The sequence below is a fragment of the Diadema setosum genome, chromosome 22 (assembly GCF_964275005.1).
Source record: "Diadema setosum chromosome 22, eeDiaSeto1, whole genome shotgun sequence".
Classification (NCBI taxonomy): Eukaryota; Metazoa; Echinodermata; class Echinoidea; order Diadematoida; family Diadematidae; genus Diadema; species Diadema setosum.
In genome coordinates, this window is record NC_092706.1 from 12,001,727 (window position 1) to 12,027,037 (window position 25,311).

General features: G+C 40.5%; 2 protein-coding genes across 3 annotated transcripts; one reads left to right on the forward strand and one right to left on the reverse strand.

The window, feature by feature from the left end:
- Positions 1-5,736, forward strand: LOC140245123 (ribosome biogenesis protein SLX9 homolog). 2 transcript variants are annotated; one of them, XM_072324722.1, is made up of 5 exons: positions 1-148; positions 2,163-2,367; positions 3,254-3,416; positions 4,198-4,260; positions 4,903-5,736. In XM_072324722.1, exons 1-5 carry the CDS (start codon positions 50-52, stop codon positions 5,027-5,029), a joined length of 657 nt encoding a protein of 218 aa, XP_072180823.1. In that variant the 5' UTR covers positions 1-49; the 3' UTR covers positions 5,030-5,736. The 2 variants fall into 2 exon arrangements, with proteins under 2 accessions (XP_072180823.1, XP_072180824.1); XM_072324723.1 differs by lacking the exon at positions 1-148 and adding an exon at positions 189-373.
- A 3,676-nt stretch (positions 5,737-9,412) lies between these two features.
- Positions 9,413-25,311, reverse strand: LOC140245138 (NACHT domain- and WD repeat-containing protein 1-like). The gene is made up of 13 exons (XM_072324737.1): positions 25,188-25,311; positions 22,537-22,739; positions 22,012-22,375; positions 21,332-21,479; positions 20,267-20,587; positions 19,250-19,487; positions 16,250-18,443; positions 15,250-15,512; positions 14,286-14,679; positions 13,846-14,019; positions 11,976-12,192; positions 11,202-11,471; positions 9,413-9,629 (listed from the first exon to the last, which is right to left on the reverse strand). Exons 1-13 carry the CDS (start codon positions 25,297-25,299, stop codon positions 9,413-9,415), a joined length of 5,115 nt encoding a protein of 1,704 aa, XP_072180838.1. The 5' UTR covers positions 25,300-25,311.

Genomic DNA, 25,311 nt, shown 5'->3' on the forward strand with positions numbered 1-25,311 from the left:
ACATAGACTCGGAACAAGTGCGCGAGAGTGAGTGGGGCATCGCTGGAATATGGGTAAAATTAAGCGACAGAGAAAGAAACTTCACCCGCCGGCCGTGAGAACTGAGGAACTCGCCACTGGACATCATCATGCAGACAGTATGGATACGGTAAGTCAGCAATACATTGGATCAAAGCGAGGACGTTATGCGTAGGATTAGTAGGAAGCGCCAGCGCGCGGATGTCATTGATGGCCATGCCCATGGATATGGCCATCGATGGGTGATGGCATGGCACATGGGCCATGGCATGGGCATGGGCATGATGCTAGTCCTGAGGCTGAATGCTGCATATTTACCTTGAATTTACCTTGAAGGCCACACCTCGCTGTTATGGTCAGTCATGGTAGTACATTTCTGCAGATAATGTGGTGTGGCGGGGTTAATAAGGGGGTCCCATAGGACCCATTTAAAAACCCAGTTGTGTTAATTGTCTTTTGAAGCTTAGGAGTGTGGGGGCGTCAATGGCGGTTTGTGGTAGCTTATTCCAGCCGTTGACAACTCTCTGGCTATAGAGTCTACAAATATTTGTTTTCTTTGAATGTGTGTCAGTACATGCACGATTTTCACAATCATTTAATTTCATTTTCATTCTGTAAGGCAGTCAGTAGGCAGAAAAAGAGAAAACCCCAGGTAAAGCAGTGCTTCATCAGTCCTGGTTGCTCCTGTGGGAGGCTGTGTGTTGGACTCAAAAGTGAGTGACCAGATTTCATTAATTGAAGAGCAGAGCTGGTATTATTTAACATGTGTCTTTAGTTCGACTAGGCGTAGATCTAGTTTTAGCAGGAGTGCAGTTAGACAGAAAGATCCATCTGTCCGGAGGACTCTTTATATTTTGCCATTAACGCTGTCCTCCGTAGACAGACGGAAGCTTGCAGTACCCATTGCTGTGTGGATGTTCTTAACCACTGTCTCTATGGAAAATTGGGTGAGGTACCTCACCCTTCTCGATTGCATCTAATTCACGGCCCTAGGTCGGCAAATTTAAGCTTGTATAGTGAAATTAGCCTTTTAAGAATACATTACACTCACCAGATTAATGAATAATCCAACATTTTAGTAGAATTTTCAACGAAAAACACAGCCTGTCGCGTCGTCACGTTCAAACTCCAGAAACATACACTATGAATCTATTAGCCAATCACATGCGAGGTAGTTTCTACGTGTTTGTTTTACTAAAACACGTACCTCGTATGTGATTGGCTTACAGATTTAAAATGGCGACTTACAGCTTGCGAACGGCGATGTTGCGATATCGATAAAATTTCTGCGTTATAACCGAGTTTATGTGAGTATTTCGATTGCACAATTGAGAAATTTATCCCAAATATTGCTGCATAATGTGTCATGTCATGTCAAACTTGTTTGAATGTAAAAAAGCTGTCTGAAATTTGGTTTATCGTAACGTTTGATCTGTGCGCGACTGCTCCACACAGGAGCCGCAATCATTGACTTCGGTCTGCATACGGAGGGGATCCGTGAAGCCAGACGCAGTCTCCGCGGAACATTCCCCGACGGACAGATACAGACCGATCTTTCGGTCAAGAGTGCAGTATACTATTACTAGTATTGTTCTAAGGCTGCATTTATTAACTTTTCCATGTTTGAAACATTTTTCAATACCCACTTGCTTGACCACTATCAAAACATGCCTGTCACGTCGGATTGCATTTCTCGAGTTGTTGCACTTTATATTAACATGATCAACTCTGTCATTAGTCGATTGGGAGGCAGGCCTTGTCACTGCGCAGTTGGACCCGAGGAGCGGAGATGTGTAGTTGGCAGTGGTTGGAGTGGGTGGGCCGCGTGGGCAGGTCTGAGTTACAAATTTATATAATGCGTTTCAAAACGACTTTTTGTTGATAAACACACCCTAGGAAAGACAAATCAGAAGTGCTATCAGAGCATAAATTAGTTAATATAGAGGGTAAGTTTTGGGTAAAGATGTGACTTTTACTGTTAGTGTTGTGAAATGTGGACAAACTGAAGCTAGTAATATAAGCAATGTGGTTTTCTGCATGCTTTATCAACAAGCAGATGATATACCGGTATTGAAAGTGTAGCCATTTACAGTATTAAAACTTCAATGAATGCCATTCAGCTCTTTCCATTCATTTTGATGCAGGGGTCACTTCAACCGGCTGTGTTGTTTGCTACCAAGGGACTTTTCAATGACTCTCATGATGAGCCATACACCCTCCGAGGGAACTTTGGTCAGCATGATGACGATGAGGATCGTATGACATTTGTCTCCAAAAAGAGTATTAAGTCAGGCAAACAGATGACCAAGGTAGAAAAGAGGAAAGTGAGACATGACAGATGGCTGGAAAGTGAGTGCTAGGAATCCCAATTTTCTCCTAGTACAGTTATATCATGCATCTCCAGATGTATGGGTATCTTATTCATGGCACAGGTTTTCATGTTGTAAAAATATTGATCTGATTTTCTATGTATATCTCTCTCTCTTTATCTATCTATCTAGATATTATATGGGCATGTATCTCTTTGTAGTGAATGGGTATGGTTGAGCTTTCTGTACCTGTATTAATATTAACTAGCCATTTCAAAGGCTATTTTGAAATCTATCTACAACTATCTGTAACTTCAGCCATATATAGTTGCTGGATTTTATAACAATAGGCTTAAAGGGTATGTACAGTTCTGGTTGAGGTAAGGATTTAGCTTTTAACATTTTGCGAGATACATGTATTCAGAAACCACTCTATGAGATGTCAGAGAGCATGCAATTCTAAGGGGTAACAAAAGTTTATTTGACGAAAATCGGTTTTGAAATGGCTGAGACATTCAAAACCAAGGTGAAACAAAGAGGTCCTAAAAGGCGTGGCCTGTCACCTTATACTATGTATCACTTTTTTGGATATCTCAGCCATTTAAAAACCAATTTTCATCAAACAGATGTTGAATCCTTTTTAAAATTACATTCTCTTTCATATTTCATAAGAGGTTTCTCATTATCTCACTTAGGAATGTTCAAAACATGAATCCCCACCTCAACCAGTACTGTACAGTCCCTTTAACAGTAATTGTGCATGAAATGTAAGTGAATTCCTTTTGTGGAGTCATTTATATGCATGTACATGTATTCATATGTCAAGTGGGTAGGAGAGATTATACAACTATTTCCATTTGAAGATGGTTGTGTATGTTTGATTTGCATTTTAGACATGCTGAGATCATTTGCTTTACTCCCTGCAGAGATTGACACAATAAAGACCGCCCAGCGAAGAGAGAAGGACGCGAAGCGCCGGGCTGGCGCACCTGTGGTCGGGGACTTACACCCTTTGCAAGACGCTCTTCCAGAACTGTCAGAGATCCTGAGGATAGGGCCAGACTACACCCAGCAGAGAGTGCAGTCAAAGTAAGCATTAGACATGATGCTCAGTACAAACATGCATGGTCCTTACATCAAGGATGGAATTACACAATTTTTTTTTTCATACTTTAATTCACCATGCTGACTTAGAAGCAAATTTATAAAGTTGAGAATGCATACATATGATCAAGTAAGGAGGTCCCTTCTGTGATATCCCAAGAAAACTGATGTGGCTGAACAGTGTATGAATGTGTCTGTCTGCCTGTCTGTCTGTATAGTATGTGTAGTCTGTTTCAGGGTGGGAAGAAAAGAAAGTGAGCAGAAACACGACTGGCACTGTGTTTTTAGATGTGTCGTGGGGGGCAGTTTATATTTCTGGTGCCACTTCCAGGGTTCATCAGCTAACAAGCAAGAGAAGAAAAAAAGGCCTTCAGCGCAACTTTCTAGTGCCACTTCCGGGTTTCTTCAGCTGACAAGAGGATGGAATTGGTGTTGCTTCAGGATGGTAGACTGGAGTGAAATGTGAAATTCGATCAAGCAAGTTCCCTGGTGTGATATCAAGAGAAACTTGTGGATGACCATCATGTGTGTATGTTTGTGTGTGTGCAAAAGAGAAATAGAGAGTTAGCATGACTGCCTCACTCCAGAAGATTCCAGAATTTTGGCAACAAATTAGATTTGGTGAAGGCGAAAGTGAACAGCTATTAAATTGGATGTGCAACAGAAATTTATGAAGGCAGCATCTCCTCAAAACCATCCTACTTGCCTATAAAACATTTATTATGATAGGATTTTCAAATCATGCCTTTCATGTTTACTTTTTCAGAGATAACCAACCTCAGAAGAAACCAAGGGCTACGCTGAAAGTGAAAGACAAACAAAAGCTCATGTAAGTCATATGAATAACAATGATTTTTTTTTTTTTTTTTTTTTTGCATACACTTTGATTCGCAGCTATAGTTTATTTCATTAGTGTTCCTTTTTTTCCCCTTGTATGTCTTCTCTCCCTGTCATGTTGTACTTGCACTGTGGTGTTCTTGAAAGTTAAGTGTTAACAAAACAGAAATATAAGGAGGGCCATGCAGGTACTACATTTGTACTACAATGTGTACTGTCATAAGTCATCACCGCCAGCAACATCATTTTATTCTGATAGAGTCTGTTGTGTCAACTGGAGTAGGCTCTTCCAAATATCTAGTTCAGTTCAAAATGTCTAATTTCAATAGTCTAGTTTATATTTAAAAAAAGAAAAAACATTCAGCAAAAATTGAAAATTATAAAATTTTCTGAAGACTGCATTACCTACATACAGGTGCATTTATGTCACTAGGATGCTTAACTGTAGTATGTTTTAATCTGCAAGGTTACAGGCCAAATTGTTACTTCAGTATTTGAGTTGCATAGAGGAAATGGCTAACCTATGAATGAGAATCTATTTTGCAGAAATGTTTCCTGTTTTGACCATGTCACGTCTATGAATTGATAGTACAGTCTGAGAAGTAAAATGTCAGCATTTTCTCCTCCTGCTCAGGATGGAAGAGACAGCCCGGTTCCAAGAAGTCCTTAAACACTCCGCATTCAAAGCAAATCCTTTCGCAACCATCAATGAACATCTCAGGAATAAGTTAAAACAGGAGCAGGAGGCAGATGAAACATGACACACTCATAAAAGGAAAAGTAGAAAAAAGTGAAATATAGAGTTTTACCTTATGTATTAGTGAGAGCATGATGCTAAGCATCTTTTTAATGTTTTACAACAGAATACATATTCATTTTTTGAGATGACAGTTGGTATGAGAGTAATATGTCTCAAGTATAAGTTCTAATGTAGTCCATTGTTTAAAACAATAATGCTGTTTTAAGATTTTAGATCAAATTGCTCTTTCTTAACCTTGTCAAGACACAATGGCACAAAAATTCTTGATTTCCAATGAGGGATTTTTTTTTTAATGGATCAGGTGCTACAACCGTAGGTTTTTGATGATTGCTAGATTGAAAAAAAAAAAAATGTATATATATATGTATTTTATATATGTAATATATATTATACATTGTAAATAGTTTTTCAATACAATTTTTTTTTTTATAGACATACCAAACTATTCAGAAACTCAAAAGTGAAATACATTGTACACCGTACTAGGAGATAATTATGAATTTTTTTTTTTCATGTAGTGTTGTTGGTGTCATGCTTAATCTCTGCACTTGAAATATCCATCTGCATTTCACCAGTTCATGAAGTTTGATTGTTTCTTGTACAGTGTTTTAGTTTTCAAATTGATATTTAATGTTGGTTGAATCTCATGCTGCGGTCATGATATGGAAAACTTTACCAAAATGATATCAATTAAAATGGAACAATTGGTATGCACAAACAAGGACTTCCAATTTATTTCTAAGTGGTTTTTCACTTGGCTTTGTTAAAGGAGACCTCCGGATGATTTTCAGATTTTTGCATTTGAACAACTATTAATTAGTTATACTGAGGAAAAAGTTTCAGAATTTATGATAACTGGGATGAAGTATAAGAATATTTTCAAAATTTAGAACAAATTGCAATGAACAAGGATGATGACATGGCAGAGTCACCATAAGTATGCATGAGTTGGGGCTCAAGGAAGCAGAACAAAAGAAAAAGGCATGCATAGATTATACACAGGTGAACTCGTAAGCAAGCAGTATTGTAATGGAATAACACTGCTACATTTCTGAAATATGTGAACCTCCTATGTCATCATCCTTGTTCAGTGTAATTTGTTTAAGGTTTTTCAAAGTATTGTTTCTCTAATCAAGAACCACAATGAATTCCACAAATCTATACAAGAAGTTGTCAATTTATGTACTACATGATGTGAAATTATGAAAATCGTGTGGAATGTCCCTTTAAATAGTTTGAATGTCCATCTGCATGCGAGTGAGTTTTCCAGCCACGAGCCATTGCAAAGTACTATACATTGTTTTCTTACAAAGTTGGGTGTCGGCCTCTTGAGTATGTTTAGAGTGTGTAGTTGGATAATGGTTACTTGGACCTTTTCTTTTCCTAAACCTGCTGTATTGGAATCCAACAGAACAATGACAACAACAAAAACACAGAACATGTTTACTGAATCTATATTTTAATAGGGATTTTCTCTCTTGACAATTTTATCAACAATTCACATCAAAATGTTAATATCACACAAATATGAAATTGATACCATATGCACATATTTTGTAAAATAACATTTGTAAAATCCTGGCAGCTTTCAAAAATTGCATGCATTGGGTGGAATTCATTTTTTGACTTTAAGAAAGACCTTGGGTATTATAGAGAAAGATTGAAAAAATACATGTCCTCAGTGCGGTACTTGATATGAAGGGTTTGATGTACACAGAATGCAATACATACAAAAGATCAAGTTGTATTTGCCCATGAAATAGCTTTACTTAAATTCTTCTCTTCCATTGGAGTGTCTACAGTATGCATATTTCAAAAATCCTGAATGATTTTGAGCATGCATGGTCTGGAAAAGCTGCACCATAAATATCTTGGTACTAACTCTCTACCTTGAGACTTGAACCCTTTTTCAAGTAATAGTGCTGATTTTACAAATGAACACAAAATTTCACAAACTCGCCAAAGTAAGACATATATGTCTACAGCTGTCATATCTACACTTGTTAATCCAGAAGTATATCAACAGATGCTTAAAAAAAATAATAAATAAATAAAAAATGGTCATGGTGATATCAAGTAATTGCAAGGTAACATAACTAGAAGGCATCTTTTCGAGTTAATCTGCATAAGTGACTTTGAACCACTCATGATCAATGCTTTCGCTCAGACTTTGTATGCAGTATACAAGGTACACTGTACAGTTTTGTATTTTGCTTGTGTACATTTCAGTGTGTGTCATGTGTATTCTATCAAATACAGTATTCTCCTTTTCTCCTTTAGTGAGAAGTAAATACAGGAGTATGAGAAGAGTCCAAAATCTGAAGCAGTTGTCAGTGAGTGAAAAGTTTGTGTTCAAAAAAAAAAATCTCATCTTGTAACAGCAAAGTTATAATATTCAAAGTTAAAGGGACTGTACAGTACTGGTTGAGGTGGGGATTCATGTTTTGAACATTCCTAGGTGAGATAATGAAAAGCCTCTTATGAAATATGAAAGAGCATATAATTTTAAGAAGGATTCAATGTTTATTTGATGAAAATTGGTTTTCAAATGGCTGAGATATCCAAAAAAGTGCTAATAATAGAAGGCGACATGCCACAACTTTATTAGAATCTCTTTGTTTCACCTTGTTTTTGGATATCTCAGCCATTTCAAAACCGATTTTCATCGAATAAACTTTTGATACCACTTAGAACTGCATGCTCTTTGAAATCTCATAGAGTGGTTTCTGAATATCTTGCAAAACGTTCAAAGCTAAATCCTCACCTCGACCAGAACTGTACACACCCTTTAATGTGTAGGATATTCATTTCATGGTTGAAACAACCAAGTCATACCATTGATTTTACGTATACAGTATATACAACTTGGATGTCAAAATCCCTTAAGATAAATTCTGTACATTCAATTCTTCTGGTACCAAGAATCCAGTTTGCCTACAAGATATCAGCTTCTTGTCTACACTTCGTGGTTCTGGAAACCTTATATTTTTGTCCCTCATCTTTTCCAACTTTATCATGATAGCAAAACTGATGAAATTAAAGGAAGAAACCAGGTTACTTTTAAAAGTTTTAACTCTGGCATAATTCACTTTCCAAAAATTTAGCATCTGGTTATTGAGCTTTGCCATCAATTGTCTTATCTGTAATCTAACATAACCATAGTTATACACCTCCCTGGTGACTGATTCCACTTTTGTGACAGGCTATGTACACTAGCTACATGTAAAGTCTTCACTTGTACAGTGCACTTGGAATTTGCATTCTCCAATATACTCCCCCTCCCCCCCCCCCCCCCCCCCCAAACACACACACAGAGACACACTGTTCATACATATGATATGTGTAATGAGCATACTGGTAAGTTACAATGTTTTGAGTTACAAATATGAAAATTCTTTAACTCTTTCTCTTTCAATTTTTTTTCTTTTAACAGAGAATGTCTCATTATCACAAATATTGCACAATGCCTAGATTTGATTTTGTTCTTTATACATACAATCAACAATATATCTCACATGTTATACAGCCTGCCTCTTTGACAACAGTATATTGAAAGACAAACCAATATTCACATTATACATTTTCTGTTACATAATTGTGTATACACATTGATTGCTCTGAAGCCTTGGCAATACTTTTACGAGAAAACATACAGCATTGAAAGACTGCAAACTCTTACTTTACTCTTTACTTCAGGTAAACGAATATCACACACTAGACAATCACTGTATAAATTTTTACACAAGCAATCAGCACTTTTCAGTATCAACTTGTGACCTGGAAGTTTGTGGTTTCTGGGTGCATCTGTACAACCTGTGTTACACAACAGTGCATCAACACAAATGACATATCCATTAACTGTGATGAGAGCTACTATTGTAATTCAGACCATAGAAGTATGAGACAAGTTCCCATGCTCATTTCATGTCATTCTATAACTACAATTGTATAACAGTAAGATCAGAGACATTGAATAAGAATTTTAGATGGAACTGCTGTCAGCCTTGACAAAGTCAAATTCTTTGGAACCACAAAAGTTGACTTGTATGTACCAGGTTTGTCTCTTGTACAATGTACCAACAAAATACACTGAATTTGTGCTGAATAATAAGTGTCTGTGGAAGTACACAATGTATGTGTAATCCATAAATTGATGTCAAATCATGATGGACATCAGTTAGCACAGTCAATATATTTTTCAGCTGGTCTTTACCATGTGAAAGTTATTCAGCCAAATCTATGAGCTGACTAGCACATCCACTGAAATTATAGTTGTCATGACAATGACTCCAGTGAAACAGCATAAATAAGTTCATGGGACTATGAAATGTTGGTTTGTGCTTTACAGTCACCCAATATCCCTCTACAGCTGTAAGTTTTTGGCTCAGTATACTAAGCACAGAGCAGACTTCTTTCTCCTGGATTTTTTAGTCTCTCCCTGATCTCCGCTCGACTCACTGCTAGATCCAGCTTTGTCCATTTGAGTTTTACTCCTCTGCGGGTTGCCCTTTCCACCGCGCAGAGCCGTACCATTGTCGCCGGACTGGTTGGCTTGAGCCTCCCCTGCAATGGCTGCAGAACTCATGCTGCTATCCCCGGCACTAGAATTTGACAAAATCAGAACAACAGAGCATAGCATGAAAAATTCTTACTAATACACTAAAAAACAAGGAAAAGTAGAAATTACGCGGTGCGTAATATATGTCCCCGCCGGAAGTAGCATTCAGTAGCAAAATGTACAATATAGGTAAAAAGATGAAGATCAAAGGTCAAAGAGGTCAAAGGTCAAAATTCTATGTAGAAGTTTTGAAGCCCTCACCTAGTGCCATCACATAAAGCAAACGGAATCGAAATCGGGTTAGAAATGGCGAAGGAGTAGCATTTTGTAGCCAATGTACAATATAGGTAAAAAAATCAAGGTCAAAGGTCAAAGAAGTCAAAGGTCAAAATTCTGTGTAGAAGTTTTGAAGCCCTCACCTAGTGCCATCACATAAAGCAAACGGAATCGAAATCGGGTTAGAAATGGCGAGGGAGTAGCATTTGGTAGGAAAATGTACAATACAGGTCAAAAATCAAGGTCAAAGGTCAAAGAAGTCAAAGGTCAAAATTCTGGGTAGAAGTTTTGAAGCCCTCACCTAATGCCATCACATAAAGCAAACGGAATCAAAATCGGGTTACAAATGGCGAAGGAGTAGCATTTTGTAGGCAATGTACAATATAGGTCAAAAATCAAGGTCAAAGGTCAAAGAAGTCAAAGGTCAAAATTCTGTGTAGAAGTTTTGAAGCCCTCACCTAGTGCCATCATATAAGGCAAACGGAATCAAAATCGGGTTAGAAATGGCGAAGGAGTAGCATTTTGAAGCAAAATGTACAATATAGGTCAAAGGTCAAGGTCAAAGGTCACAACTGAAATTCTGTATAGAAGTTTCAAAGCTCCCATGTAGTGCTATCATATAAAGCAAACAGAATCAAAATCGGGTTAGAAATGGCGAAGGAGTAGCATTTTGAACATTTTGATCACACACGGACGCACACACGGACACACGGACGGACGGACACACGGACGGACGGACACACGGACACACACACGTACGGAGCCCGTTTCATAGTCCCCTGCTCGAACTCGTTCGGCGGGGACAAAAAAAGACCACAACAACAACAACAGACAATGTGTAGATTGATTGTACATGAGTTGTCACCCGACTACCACCCCCAATACCCCCAGTACACTTTGTGAGTAATGCAGAGCACGAACAATTCACTTTACCAGTACTTTTGTTCTGTTTTTGGTTGTTAAATTTGTTTTTCTTTTATTTTTTCATCTACGCCTGACATAATCGGTTTAGGAGCCACAACCCATCTTGTACACTGTAGAAGTCTCTTGGCTGTTATACAGATTACAGACATGTTCCTTTCACAAAAAAGGGCATTGCCAGTGCCAGTACGTGGAAGTTGTTGAAAATAAAGGGGACTGACAAATGAAAGATAGAAAGAAAAAAGAGAGGAAGAGATGGTGAAATAAGAAAAGAGGTAGGAAGCACACACTCACACAACATGACATCATGTGTTCCAGAGATGGGAAGAATTATGGTAGGTTTGTATGTCTCGATGCTATTATTACTAGGGTTTATTTCAAGTACTTTTGATTAGAGTGGATAGAAATAACTTATTACCTCTCATCAGACCTGTCCGCATCCTGTAAAAGTAGATCGAGGAGCAAAATTGTCCCCGATTTGTTTTCGGCCGCGATGCGGTAGTGATCGTTGGCAGCCAGAGCCATGTCGAATTTCTTGATTTGGGACTTGCTGTCGAAGGAGGCCACCAGCTCTTCAGTGGGCAGGTGCCACGCCTTCAGGGTGCAGTCTCGGGAGGCGGTCAGTAGGTATTGGTCATCATCCGAGATATGTAGGTCCATGATTGCATGGTTGTGTCCCTCCAGAAAGCTAAGGCATCAAAACAAAGAAGTAGATACGGTTTATACAGAGTACGCCACTGGAATAATAGGCAGACCACACTTTTTAATGTACCCACACACAGACTGGTCATATCTGTTCAAAAGTGTTGCACTCGTAACTCTACAAATGGATAACTCGCAAATGCCTTTACGAGGACTTGTTGCACTGTCAGAAACTGAACTGATACATTGTATCTCCTGTGTGACTTCATCTTTTCTGTCGTCAACTATCTCCTTTGTTACAATTTGTCCACAAATTGCTTTTCTTTGAGCAATTTCATCCTGTTTTAAACAACTGGGTCACATTTCCAGTAAATTTGGCTAGTTAGACTGCTAGTACGTATTTCAACCATCTCTTCCCAACATCTATAAATACTAAAGGCCTATGCCAAGTTCTATATTGTCTTTGGGTACTGTTTTGGGGTACAGAGCACAAGATCCCTTTGGCACATCTGTGTCTGTTTTTCTGTCATCTCAGTATGATCCCACTCACTGGTCTTTGGAATCGTCATCTTCCAGAAAGTTCCACACGTGTAGCTGGTTCTGACCAGTGTGAGACCCCGACACGATCCTCTTTCCGTCATTGGTGAAGCCGACGCAGATGACCTCTGCCGTGTGAATGGTCAGTCTCTTGACCACCTTGCCCATGGAGTCGCCTTGCAGTGACCAGAGGAGACATGTGTTCCCAATGCCAGTGGCAGCATAGCGACCTATCAGAGGAAGCAGAAGAGTATCATGCTACTCTTTGATTCATGAAGATATACCTATATATATATATATATATATATATATATATATACAATTGTATATATACACTTACATATATTTCATCATGTTATTTCAATTACATGTAATACCATATCCCAATTATACAAATTTATTGCAACGCAGGATTAACAATTTGTACAAAAAGGTGGGAGTGTCATAAAACAAATACAAACAACAGTGTAACATAAGTATAGTACATACACACCTGCAACTACAAGCACATATGAACCTACATATTATTCAAATAAATTATACAAATATACATGTATATACATGTATATATATATATATATATATATATATATATATATATATATAAATATATACATTGTATACGTGTACATGTATATCACATAATCGGCATATAACATGAAATACAGTACAGGTGTATCTCTGACCACAAATTTGCCTATGATGGCTGCAGCATTTGTTACAATGGCATGTGTTATGCCATGCAATTCTTTCATAAACTCAATCCTGTAAAAATGTTTCATCATTGCTTAGTCCATGATTCTGTTTATGCATCAGGTTAACCCTTTCTGTACCAGGGACTATGGACAGCATCTGCAACTACAGTGTAAAGGGTTTTCTGTGCCAATTAGCCCTCAAAGCACACAAAAGGATTCAACAAGACATTGGAACTGATTTAAAAAAAAAAAAAACATAAGATGACAAGATTAAATTTGGAAACTTTGTTTGGGAGGAGAAGAGGAGAAGATTGGTTGCATGAATTTGGTAATTCAATTTGTTTAGCGTAGGAAGACAAGAAGGCAAGATGAAGGAACTAGAATAAAAATGAATTTCTGTAGGATGAGAAAACAATCTTCTCATTTTCCTATACTTCCAGTCCTGTGTAAGTCGACTTGCTGAATCTCCTCATCTCATATTCTTAACATTAAAGGGATCGTATAGTTTTGGCTGAGACCTAATTTCAGGTTTCTAACATTTTTTGGTGAGATAATGAGAAACCTCGTATGAAATATGAAAGAGCATGTAATTCTTTGATTAATTCAACGTTTATTTGATGAAAATTGGTTTTGAAATGGCTGAGATATCCCAAAAAGAGTGATTCTAATAAAGTGTGGGACCCACACTTTACTACGATCGCTTTGTTTTACTTCGTTTTTGGATGTTTCAGTCATTCCAAACCAGATTTTCATCAAATAAACTTTGAATTCCTCTTAAAATGGTATGTTCTGTACTACATCATAAGTGTTTTCTTGGTATCTCACAAAAAGTTAAACGCCCAATTCTCATCTCCACCAATACTGTACCATCCCTTTAAAGCATTCAGAGTCTTAAGAGATTTTGAAGATTCAGATTCATGGGGGCATTTCATGAAGCATTTTGTCGGATATTCTTTCTGACAAACTTGCTCTCAACCAGTCAGATGCAAGGATTTCAGTAGCTTATAACAGTTTGTCAGAAAAAAAAAATCTGACGAAAGGCTTCATAAAATCCCCCCCCCCCCCCCCCCCCCCCCCGGTCTGGACATTTTTTAATATATGTATATATATACATATACATATATAGATATAGAAATAGATATAGATATAGATATAATACATGTATAATTATATGCATTCTACACTGACCATTGTTACATACAGCCAGACATCTCACTGCAATCTCCTGCTCCTTTGCAGAGAGCAGACATTCTCCCGTATCATAGTTCCAGATCCTAAGCATGCCTGTGCTGTCCCCTGACACAATGAAGATGTCTTCCCCCTGCATTGCGGTATCCACAAGCTCCACCGAACCTTCATGCCCTGTAAAAGACAAAATGAACACATCTCAGCATAGGAAACATCAGCAAAGTTTGATGAAATTCAGAAAATCCGCTGAAAAGTTTAGAATTTTCAAAGTTTTGGTGCAGTCATCGATGGATGAGAAGACTATTATTTGTGATTTCACATATGTATGGATTGTCTGATTTTCCTCCAACTTCGCTGATGCGTTCTAATAATATTTCTGCATTCCCTGAATTCACATAATATACCAGTATTCAGGATTTATTCTCCTTTAAATTACATACCTTCCAAAGTAAGCCTGCAAGACTTGTTGTCGAGTTTCAAGACTTTCACCATCATGTCCTTGGACCCAGTCACCACCTCATCATCGCGCCCCAGTGCCATGCACAGGATTCCCTTCTTGTGCTCCTGGAGGTCAAAGGGTGGATCTGATTGGCCAGTTTGGTCCAAGTCCCACACCCTGACCACGCCCTCTTCCTTCAGCCCACCAATCAGCTTCTTCCCGTCCCGACTGATGAGGAATGTGTAGACAAACCCCACCTCCTGTCTGAAAACTTCGCAGCTGGCAAAGTTCCAAAACTTGACGCTGTCCTCCTTGCCGCTTGTCACGGCCGTCGATTTGTCCGGTGCTAAGGTCAGACCATACGCGTGTCCGTTGTGTCTCTCTCGCTTCATCACCTAAAGTTTGTCAACAGAGAGTGAGGGATAGAGAGAGAGAGAGAGAGAGAGATGCATGATGGGAGAGAAGAGCGACAGAGAGGATGACGTTCACAATAGACACCACAGTGTGATTGGGATCTAGACTAAAATTAAATCGACAAATAAGATATGCTGAGGTAGAGTCTTGCACTTCTGTATGATCATCCTTGGACAAGATGTTCTGTCTAGGTCACACCCAAAACTTTATCATTTTGTTGTCCGCTAGTTTTTCAGCAACACACATGAATGATTTTGATAAACCTTCACGTATTCAATATAATGTTAAAGAGGTGGTTATTTAGTTAAGCTTGAAAGAGGAATGGAAAGGCAATAAAACAATGAAGACAAGACAGGAAAACATTATCCCCATCATTCTATTATGCCATTTCTCAGTCTTCCGTTGTGATGACTGCATTGTTCAAACTTGGCGGGCCAACTGATAATTTGAAATATATTTCACACACGGAAAGCCCAAGCCTAACAGTCAGTACTTTTGTCAGTGCGTCATTCAGCAGTAGATTTCCATTCATGCAACAATGTGCCACTCACGATTTTCCTTCTGTAGTCCCACACTTTGGCACTCTTGTCGTTGGATGCGGTGTAGATGGTCTGCTTGGATGACCCTGTGACGTCAGAGATCCAGGAGGAGTGACCCTCCAAGGTAGTGATGAGAGGACACGCAGCATCGCTTTGGTTCAGATCCCACACCTTGAGACAGTCATCCTTGGATCCCGACACCAGTATGTCTCTCCCCGTTGGATCATCGGGGTCACGTGGTCCATACCACAGACAGGTTATGTTTCCTTCATGACCTTGGCATCAGAATAACAACGAAGTTCACTGATATCATTATGGTGATTAGCCAAGAATCAAAGGCAATTACCGGTTCAGGTCTACAGTGAGACAGTAAACGGTCTTTAAGTCAACTCTTACGCCCGGCTCTTATACGTCATGGATATGTACGCAGTCTAACTCCATAAAAATTCTGATAATTTGGGGAGTGGTCCAAAGCGGGGTTCAAAGCTTTTAGTAGAAGAAAACATAGCACTGCCAATTCTGGCAAATATGGTACGTGCAATATGCAGTAAGGTATGTATATGCTTTGATTTGTCACACAGCGAAATACCAAAATTTCGGTAGCTATGGATTGCCAAGTGATAAGTGGACGTCATCAATACAACACAGAACATCGGTCAGAAATGTTAACTGAATAAATCTTTGGTAACCAAAAGAAAATTAACAAATGAATAAACTAAGTGTAATCTAAGTGTCTAAGAATAAACTAAGTGTACTTTATCAAATTGGATTGATTAGTGATCAAGTGGAAATACAAAATCAAAGACATATAATGCAGTACAATAAGTGTATTACAATTCCGAGTGCGTGACTGCATAGGGTGTTCGTGTAAAGTTTATCAGATTAATAAGCGTGGAAATAAACTAGCAATACATGTGGTGAATGAAAAACTTACATTTTTTTATAAGAATATTAACGTCTTACAACAACTATAAACGGTTATAAAGTATAAAACACTTGTGTGAATACGTACCATGGCATACTATCACAGCTGCGTGTTGTTCAATGTCCCAAACACGCACCGAAAAATCCTCCGAACCTGACGCAATCAGCTTGTTAGTCAGCGCAAGCAGACAAGAAATTCCTTTCCGATGTCCTTCCAGGAGTCCTTGAGGTGCAGCCGGCTTCTCTGTGTACTTGCAGATTTTGATAATGCCATCTTTTCCTCCTGTAACTATGGAGCTCGCGGATTTGATATGAGCAAACGCCTTCACCTCACCTGCTCCGTGGGCTTCGATGCTGTGCAGGCACTCCTTGGATTCAACGGACCAGTGCCTGATGAAACCATCCTGGCAGACCGAAAAAAGTTCCGTTGCTGTTTCGAAGCAGACAAATCTGACATTCTCCGGATGTTCCAGTGTAGCTGTTAGCGTTCCGTCATTTAGATCCCACATGTACACATTCGTTCCTTTCTCGGATCCAGCTGTCGCCACACTGTCATCACTGCTGATCTGAAAGGAGCTGAGAGCAAAGTCATCGCCCGTCTCCAGTCGCAACAAGCACTCTCCGCTCGTGAGTTCAAAGAAGCCCAACGTCTGACAACCAAATATGACATGCTTATTGCTATGACTCAAAGATAGAGAAATTTTCCCCGAAGCTTTAGCTGACCCTCCGACTTGCAGCGTGTGGACAAGCTCTGCTGTTGCCACGTCCCAGACATTCGCCATGGGTTTTCCTGAACCATCTTTGCACACGGTCACCAGAGTATCGGCAGACGTTGTGCATGCGACGGCTTCCACCCTGGATGGGTGACCAGCAAGCGATGTCTTCAGCTGCCCTCCTGGTGGGATTAGGCATGCTCCGCGAGGAATGATCAAAGGTTTGTCGGTCTGTTGGACCCACAATTTGGCTCCGTGAATGAGTCGATCAAGATTTGGGTACATTTCTACAAAGTCTGCAATTCGCCCTATTAACTGCCCTGCTAGGGAGAATGGGTCTTCTTTTAGGTTACTTCCACAAAGGTACATAGCATCGATCAAGAGAGCACTTTCTTCATCATATTCCTTGAAATCATTGATGACGTTAATGAAAGACAGGGCTCTCAACTTCGTCAAAATCCATTCAAAGTTGTACATGATGTGCTCTACCAATCCTTCAGGAACGTTGCCATTCTGCTTAGAATAAGTCAGATGGTACGGCAGCTCTTGGAGCTTCCTGATATTGAAGACATCGTCACCGTACATGAGGGGTTGCGGCGCTACTTGGCGGTCGGCGTCTGGGAAATCCTTGTGGCGCCTTTCTAGCCTTATTGGTTTGATGGCTCCATTACTGTACTCCCCAAGAAACATGTCTGCAAGCAGGCCATGCCGCGACTCTTTGGTTTCTGCATCACCTAGATACCGTCTGTTGGCAGTTTCAATGAACTGGCGATGATACCATGCAAGAACAGTCTTCCCACCAGCTTGTCGCTCCACAACAAACTCGGAAATGTCGTATCGCAACCGTTTCCAAACGGAGGAAGGAATGCGGACGACACCCGTAACTGGTGGATCCCAGTATTGGTACACATCGTTCAGGACCTTGTCATCACAAGAGAGAACGTCCTCCATTTCTGCTTCTGTGAGTCCACTCTTTCCTGCAGTCAGGTATCCAAGGGCATGGGAGACAAAGATTTCTCCGTGGCGATCTTCAAGATCTTTATAAAGATATGTGATTGCCTCGACAACGTCTCCCGGAAGCTCGATGTCCCCTATTTTCTTGTACGATGGCCATGTCGCAAACTCCTCGAAGAGCAACTTCAGGAACAGAGGTCGCGGACACTTGTTGAAAACTGCCGAAACCGCATCGATCTGCTCCTGGGAGAGTTTCCTCTTTCTGCTCTCGAGCCAGCCACCAATGATCGTGATGGCAGTGTCCTGGGGGATAGCTTCGACTGCAACGTACGCCATTGGGTCCGTGAGAGTCATACGAATATTACCAAGGCAATTGTGCTCTTTCGGCAGCATGGAGACCACGATGTAAGTGTTCTCTGGGAGGATCTTGAGCAACCAGTTCATCTTATGTGCGTTGTTGTTGTCGTTGAGCTGATCTATGCTGTCGAAAAGCAGCAGCAAGGGCTTGTCCTTTGATGGAAGACGTCTTATCAGTGCGTTGAAGACCTGAACCAGTTCGGAGAAGTCTCGCATGTGATTACCATGAGGAGGTTTCTCTCCATACGCAAAGCAGATCTAAATGGATGGAACCGATAAGACAAGATACACATTTAAGGGAGAAAATGTCGATAAAAATGCATGTATTGCGAGAATCTCAGACAGATGTAAATTTATAGACACTGTTATTCAGCTTTCACGCAGGATTTATATTCACGAAGCTATCGGCCTCGCGCGCCATGCTCAACTAAATGATATTTTATTATGACAAGTATACATAATAGCATTGATTTTAAGGGCATTTTTTATATCATTGGCACGATGAATCTCAACTCCGTGCAAAGATTGGAGGAGCTTGCCCAGAGGGTCGTAACGTGGTCATAGCATAGAGATGAGATCTCGAGGGACGACAATTCCAACAGTGCCTCAAATGAAACTAGTCCACATCTGTTTAATACACGGAATGAAAATACATTGTAAATCAAATTCACTTGGTTGATCGAGATCACGCCGGCCAATTCACACATCAGACGCTGCCATACAGACGTTCCAAGCATTGCGATGCGTACGTACCTCACAAGTACCTAACAAAAAGCAGTTGGTTCATATACCATTTGGCTGCAAGTAATTATTGAATTCATGTCCCCGATTTCAACTTATCAGAATCGAGGATTCGAAGAGCTTGCTTCCAAAAGACGCTATTAATGATAGTTGTAGCGCTTTTTGGAAGCAAACTCTTCATATACATACGTAATTACGTATATACATGTATAAAATGTATATATATATATATATATATATATATGAGTGTGTGTGGACCAAATTTGCGATATATGAAAAACAAACTAAGTTTATTTACATTATGTCACTGGAGAAAAACAAACCTGTGCAAACATGCTCTGGATGGTGGTAAGTATCGAGGAACTCCTTGCCGATGTGCCAAGGAATCGCAGCACCACCACACAGTTCTTCCCCAGCCATTGTTTGGCGAGCTTGGCGACCATGGCCATCACGGACGTCTTACCGGACCCTGAGACACCGTGCACCACGATGGGCTTACAAGAGTTGCCCTGGCAGTAGGACCGGATGGAAGACAGGACCTCTTCTCTGCCGTGAAAGTCCCTGTAGGAGCGAGAATTGACCGTGAGAGTTTGCCAGCCAAAACGGGTCTAGAGTCTCATACCGAATGACAGTGCACTCCTATTATTATAACGAAGTTTTTCGGATCGGCGGTTTTCTTCCGTTATTTCCAAATTTCGCTGATAGCCGAACAGTACACTATGTAAATATTATATTCATGTAATTATGTAGACTCTGGAGACCTGAATTCTTACTCCATTGTAACGAGAATTCCCGTTATACCCGTGCTCGAGTCGTTATTAACGGTCCGAGTGCACCGTAGTTCACGTCAAGTGAAAATGACGCAAAATAGATCAAAGCAAAACATTGACAGTTAAATAGAAGTTCTTTGAGGGTTGTTGTTGTTTTTTTTATTCAAATTCCCGCATATCACTTGAAACACAATATACTCGCCAGTACATTACACACAATCATGATTGTCATCATAAGCCAATTAAGTGCACACGAGTAGAAGAAACGTATAAGTTTACCGCATTATTTCACGATTTCGCGTCGCGGACAGCAGGTTACACTTCAACGGGTGTAGGGCAAATACCCCGGACCCTTCCCCTGACCCTAATCCTAACCCTGAACCTAATCATAACCCTAACCCAAACTCTAACCGTAAACCTAATCCTAACCCTAATCTTTACTGGAACCTTATCATTAACCAGTATTTTGCGGGGGGGGGGGGGGGGGGGGGGGCAATTGCCCTCGGGGGTAATTGCCCTGATACGCTTCAACATGTTATGAAAAGAAAGCTTATGGTCACTTTAACTCACTTGCACTTCGTTTTCGAAAACGATGCATGATGCAGTAGTTCCTGGTAGAGCGTCGATATCATGGGGATAACGCACCCCCTTGACTTTCGACCTTCCAGTCTCTTCTCTATCATGGCCTTTATCCTGCCCTCAAAGACGCTGCTCATCTCTGCCAGGTATGAGGCATGCTCTGGACAGTTGGTCGGGTCCAAGCCGTTGACGCTCCACGGCACGGTGTACCTGTGCAGGGCCTCGGAAGGTACCGCGCCCTGTATGAACTCGGTTTTCAGTTTCGCCATTAGTTCTCGATTCAACTCGTTGTAACTTGTAGTCCCGGCTTCCCTGAGGGAGAGAAGAGATATACGGGAATACAAAATTTGATGCAAAAAGATCGTTACATAAGATGTAAATCGCAAAATCTAAATAACGCGAAGACTTTACACCTCACACAAGGGCATATTCTTTACTAGTGTTGAGTGAGAATTTCAGCTTCTGCTGTTTGGACGTTGCTTTTTTTCGAAAAAAAAAACCTGCATGGAACTATAATGTCAAAATAAAATGTGTCGATCACCGTAAGTAAAGTATCACGAATTATCGCGCAAGTCACGTACAACATGACTTATTGTAGCGAATATCCATCGACAACAGCACAACAAAATTGGCCCTTACAAAATGATTGTAATGACGATAGGCATTTCGTGAGAAACTTTCTGAAAACGCACTTTAGTATCTGGACTGCCCTAAAAAGTATTCTTAAGACAGAACTTGCGCGGGAAGACAAACATGGAATTAGACTTACGGACACGGACATATTGATAAGAAATATAAAGGGTACGGTTTACACTTTCTTTCCGCTGCCTATGGCAGAAAACTGTACATCACTTATTTCCATTACTTATATCTTGGTAATAAACGTAGTATTCCGTCTTAACAATACCGCCACAGAAATGGCATGTGTCTTTTTTAATCGATTCTCTAAGGCGATCATGGAATAACATTCACGTTACCGTGGATATAATTTCGCATTAAGAACAAAAAATGGAAAAAAAAGCTGTTTGCGATTGAAGATGATACAGGAATACGTACTCGTCCGTCATCAGGTCAACGAACTTTGATATGGTGCCTCTCTGCTCAAAGGAGGGTTCCAATCCCGTGAATTCCCGGATGAAGAAAAGACATGATTCCGAAATGTTGCCATTGCCCTCAATCCCATGCCGAATTTCTTCCTCGGTCACTGAAAAAGCAAAACGATACAACACGTTTGTTTGTTAGTTTCTTTGTTTGTATGTGTGTTTGTTTTTATTCTTACAAACCTCTCCTGGTTGTCAAAATAATGGAAAGTATCTTCATGCAACGACAATTCATATTTTTAATTTCGTTGCGTCAGTCACTGATTAATCAATTTCTGCAGCATAATGATAATTAAACTTGCTATTGTTTTTGCATAATATTCTCTTCAACAGAAAAAAAAAAAGATACGGTGAAGACGACATCTTCGCTAAGCAGTTTAGCAACATTAAAGATTCATTACACTGTGTCTATACAGCTCTCGTCTCACTATCCACATTTAAGCCGCGCATCTGCGCATCGTCGAGACAGGCATTTAATTCTCATTCTTCAAAATCACGTTGATATATCCCCGACTATGTTACTCCGGTATATATAACTGATATATACATGAAGCTGAGAGCTCCAAGAAGTACAAGGTAGCGCGCGCGCTATACGACGCATACTACAAAATCCCCGTTCCCGTGTTTCTAACTGACCTGACATGATGAATGGGTGCATTTCTTCAGCGCTGTAGATGCCGGCCTCGGTGGCGAGACGCGCCGCCTCGTCGAAGGCCTTCCGCATCTTGTCGAACATCGCCCACCACGTGTTCCTAGCTGCCTCCTGTTTCTCTGGGTCTGTGGAGTCGTAGTACTCAATCAGGTGCTTCGTGATCGGCTGCAGGGTGTAGACGGGCGGCACGGCGTTCGTATCCTGCAGGTACCACTTCTTGACGAGGTCGACCACATCTGCATCGACGACGTCGGCATGCTCTAACATGATCCCCAAGAGCTTTTCGAAAGTTGTGGATTCGACGTTGGCATTAAGAGGACGGTAACCGTATTTGTCGCCGAGGAAACCCTTTCAAAGAAATAAAAATCAAGTGATTTATATTTGATTTACTTCATGGAATAATCTACTGGCAATTATAATTGGGGGTAATTTCAGTCGAACATTTTGCTTTGGAACCGGGCGCATTCCAGTAAAGTTTACGTTTGAAAGCTTCTTCTACAAATACTCACCACGAGATAGGGACCCTGCGACATGCGCTTACATCGGTCTATTTCGGCGAGGCAGAGAGCGGAGGTCAAGTGGTCAGCCGTGGCGCTGTCTCGCACGCCCCACCTCATGTCCACCACCTCGAATTCGAGTCCCCGCGTCTGGCAGAATCGCCGCAGTTCCGGGAACACTTCTCGGATCAGCTTGTTCCTCTCCTCTTTCATATCTGCGACAAATCATGCGATGATACAAAGCCGTACATAGTATTCCATAATGTAATAATGTACAGGGCATGGATTTACTCAATTCGTGCCTTTCTTGTATATCTGGCCCGATGGTCATCCACCTTTACAAAGTTGTATCAGTGAGTATTTTGCTACGCATTACTTCAATTTGTGGCAGCATTCCAATAAGACCCATGAATGATGAAGTTGGTCTTTGTCACCCAAGCTTGCCGCTTCAGTATTTCCATTGCTCTACGAGATGACCCTGTCATTATCATCACCACCCCAGCATCGGTAGGTATTCTTTAAAAGGGACTGTACAGCACTGGTTGAGGTGGGGATTCATGTTTTGAACATTCCTAAGTAAGAAAATGAGAAACCTCTCATGAAATACGAAAGAACATGTAATTTTAAGAAGGATTTAACGTTTATTTGATGAAAATTGGTTTTGAAATGGTTGACATATCAAAACAAGAGACCCGCGGGTCTAGCGCTCACCTGAGTATCGCAAGTTCACCTTTCACGCAGTCACTAATCTAAATTATTCACAGCTCTACTAACATTTGACTAGGCATTCTCAAGTAGAAGATGAAAATGTACAATAAGGGCCCAAATTTTTAAGATTCCTTAATTTGGGGGGATTGGGGCCCCCTGGGGCCCTCTGGGTGGGGCATGGTGCCCATTTTGATAAATTGAGATCCTGACCCCCTAAGGATGTTACCTGCCAAGTTTGACGAAAATCCAATATAATAAGGTTTTCAGGAAGAAGATGAAAATGCACAATTCAGGCCCCCATTTGGACCTTCCCACCCCCCCCCCCCGCCCCCACAAGAGGCACCCCTGGATCTGCTATGAACAAACTTGAAACTACAGTCATTAATGTACTCACTCATAGTATTATCTTAGCTCTATAACTTCTGATTCTAGAGAAGATTTTTAAAGATTCCTTTAAAATTCCGTGAATTTTGGGGGTTTGGGGCACCTCTGGGGCCCCCCCCCCCCTGGGTGGGGCATGGGGCCCATTTAAAAAAAAAATTGAGATCCTAACCCCCTAGGGATGCTACCTGCCAAGTTTGGTGAAAATGGGTCATGGAGTTCTCAAGAAGAAGATGAAAATGTACAATTTAGGCCCCATTAGGACCCCTCCCCACCCCTCTCCCCTGGGTCCCAAGGGGGCACCCCTGATTCTGCCATGAACAAACTTGAAACTACAGTCATCAACGTACTAACTCATAGTATTAACTTAGCTCTATCACTTCTGGTTCTAGAGAAAAAGATTTTTACAGATTCCTTAATTTTTTGGGGGGGGGTTGGGCCCCCTGGGGGCCCCCTGGGTGGGGCATGGTGCCCATTTTGACAAATTGAGTTCCTAACCCCCTAGGGATGCTACATGCCAAGTTTGATGAAAATCGGTCTTGGGGTTTTCAAGAAGAAGATGAAAATGTAAAAAGTTTACGCACGACGCACGACGCACGACGCACGACGGACGACGGACGAAGGGCGATCGCAATAGCTCACTTGAGCCTTTGGCTGAGGTGAGCTAAAAAGTGATTATAATAAAAGGCGACAGGCCACGCCTTTTATTAGGATCTCTTTGTTTTACCTTGTTTTTGGATATCTTAGCCATTTCAAAACCGATTTTCATCAACTAAACTGTTGATACCCTTTAGAATTGCATGATCTTTGACATCTCAAAGAGTGGTTTCTGAATACTCACAACCAGAACAGTACACATCCTTTAAATTCATACACCTTGGTCGAGAAGGGAATTGTTAGTGATTAAAGGAACATCTTGTCCAATGACGTAAGCATTAAAAATTAATAGATATCAGGCTGTGACGCGAACTTTCCTCTAGTAATCATTCAACAAATGAATATCTTTCACACTAACCTGTCCCACATATCCACAGTTGTGAATAACTACTTTCAGTGAATGTCAGCGGTTTAAAAAAGTAGGAAAAAACAACGACAACAAACGCAAATACCCACGAAAAATACAGCACATATTGTGTAGAATCACAAATAGTGCACTACAACACAAAACGTATAAGAATCAGAGGAAAATCGAGTATGGTGTATTTTATCTTGGTATTGGGTTCTTCATTGCCTCGCTGTGAGAAAAATGAAATCATTTTTTAATCAACATTAGAAATATTTCCTTCACAATAACTTATTTTCAAGTTCTTAACTTCTTGTGATAACATGGAAGTGACATCTACATGACTACAATGCATCTCTTTCAACATCGATGTAAATATTCCATATCTAATCAGCTATAAAATGTAATGAACGAAACCAAATGAAACGTAACAATCTAAACAAGTAAACTAAATGACATCATGTAATAATAGCATCACAAGGGATGAAATACTATACTTCCAAGTTCAACCACGCTTGCGGATGTTGCGATCATTTTTCAACCAAGGACTAATTTGCGCCGTCTAAATTACCAGTGAAAGTAGAGCTCATAAAAATCCGCACGATGTTGGATTCCTGCTCTGGCAAGTCCTCGGTCTCCCCCTGGACCAGCGCGCTGAATCCGGGCAGGCTTTCGTCCGCCATTGTCTCTGTCTG

What these genes read in the sequence shown, in the direction of transcription:
- LOC140245123 (XM_072324722.1), top strand. Translation starts at nt 50, where the DNA reads ATGGGTAAAATTAAGCGACAGAGAAAGAAACTTCACCCGCCGGCCGTG. An exon ending in ATGCAGACAGTATGGATACG is followed by an intron (nt 149 to 2,162) that starts GTAAGTCAGCAA and finishes ATTTTGATGCAG; the next exon opens with GGGTCACTTCAACCGGCTGT. An exon ending in AAAGACAAACAAAAGCTCAT is followed by an intron (nt 4,261 to 4,902) that starts GTAAGTCATATG and finishes CCTCCTGCTCAG; the next exon opens with GATGGAAGAGACAGCCCGGT.
- LOC140245138 (XM_072324737.1), bottom strand. Translation starts at nt 25,299, where the DNA reads ATGGCGGACGAAAGCCTGCCCGGATTCAGCGCGCTGGTCCAGGGGGAG. An exon ending in TCTGGCTGTATGTAACAATG is followed by an intron (nt 12,193 to 13,845) that starts GTCAGTGTAGAA and finishes TTCCTCTGATAG; the next exon opens with GTCGCTATGCTGCCACTGGC. An exon ending in GCGGACAGGTCTGATGAGAG is followed by an intron (nt 9,630 to 11,201) that starts GTAATAAGTTAT and finishes GTCAAATTCTAG; the next exon opens with TGCCGGGGATAGCAGCATGA.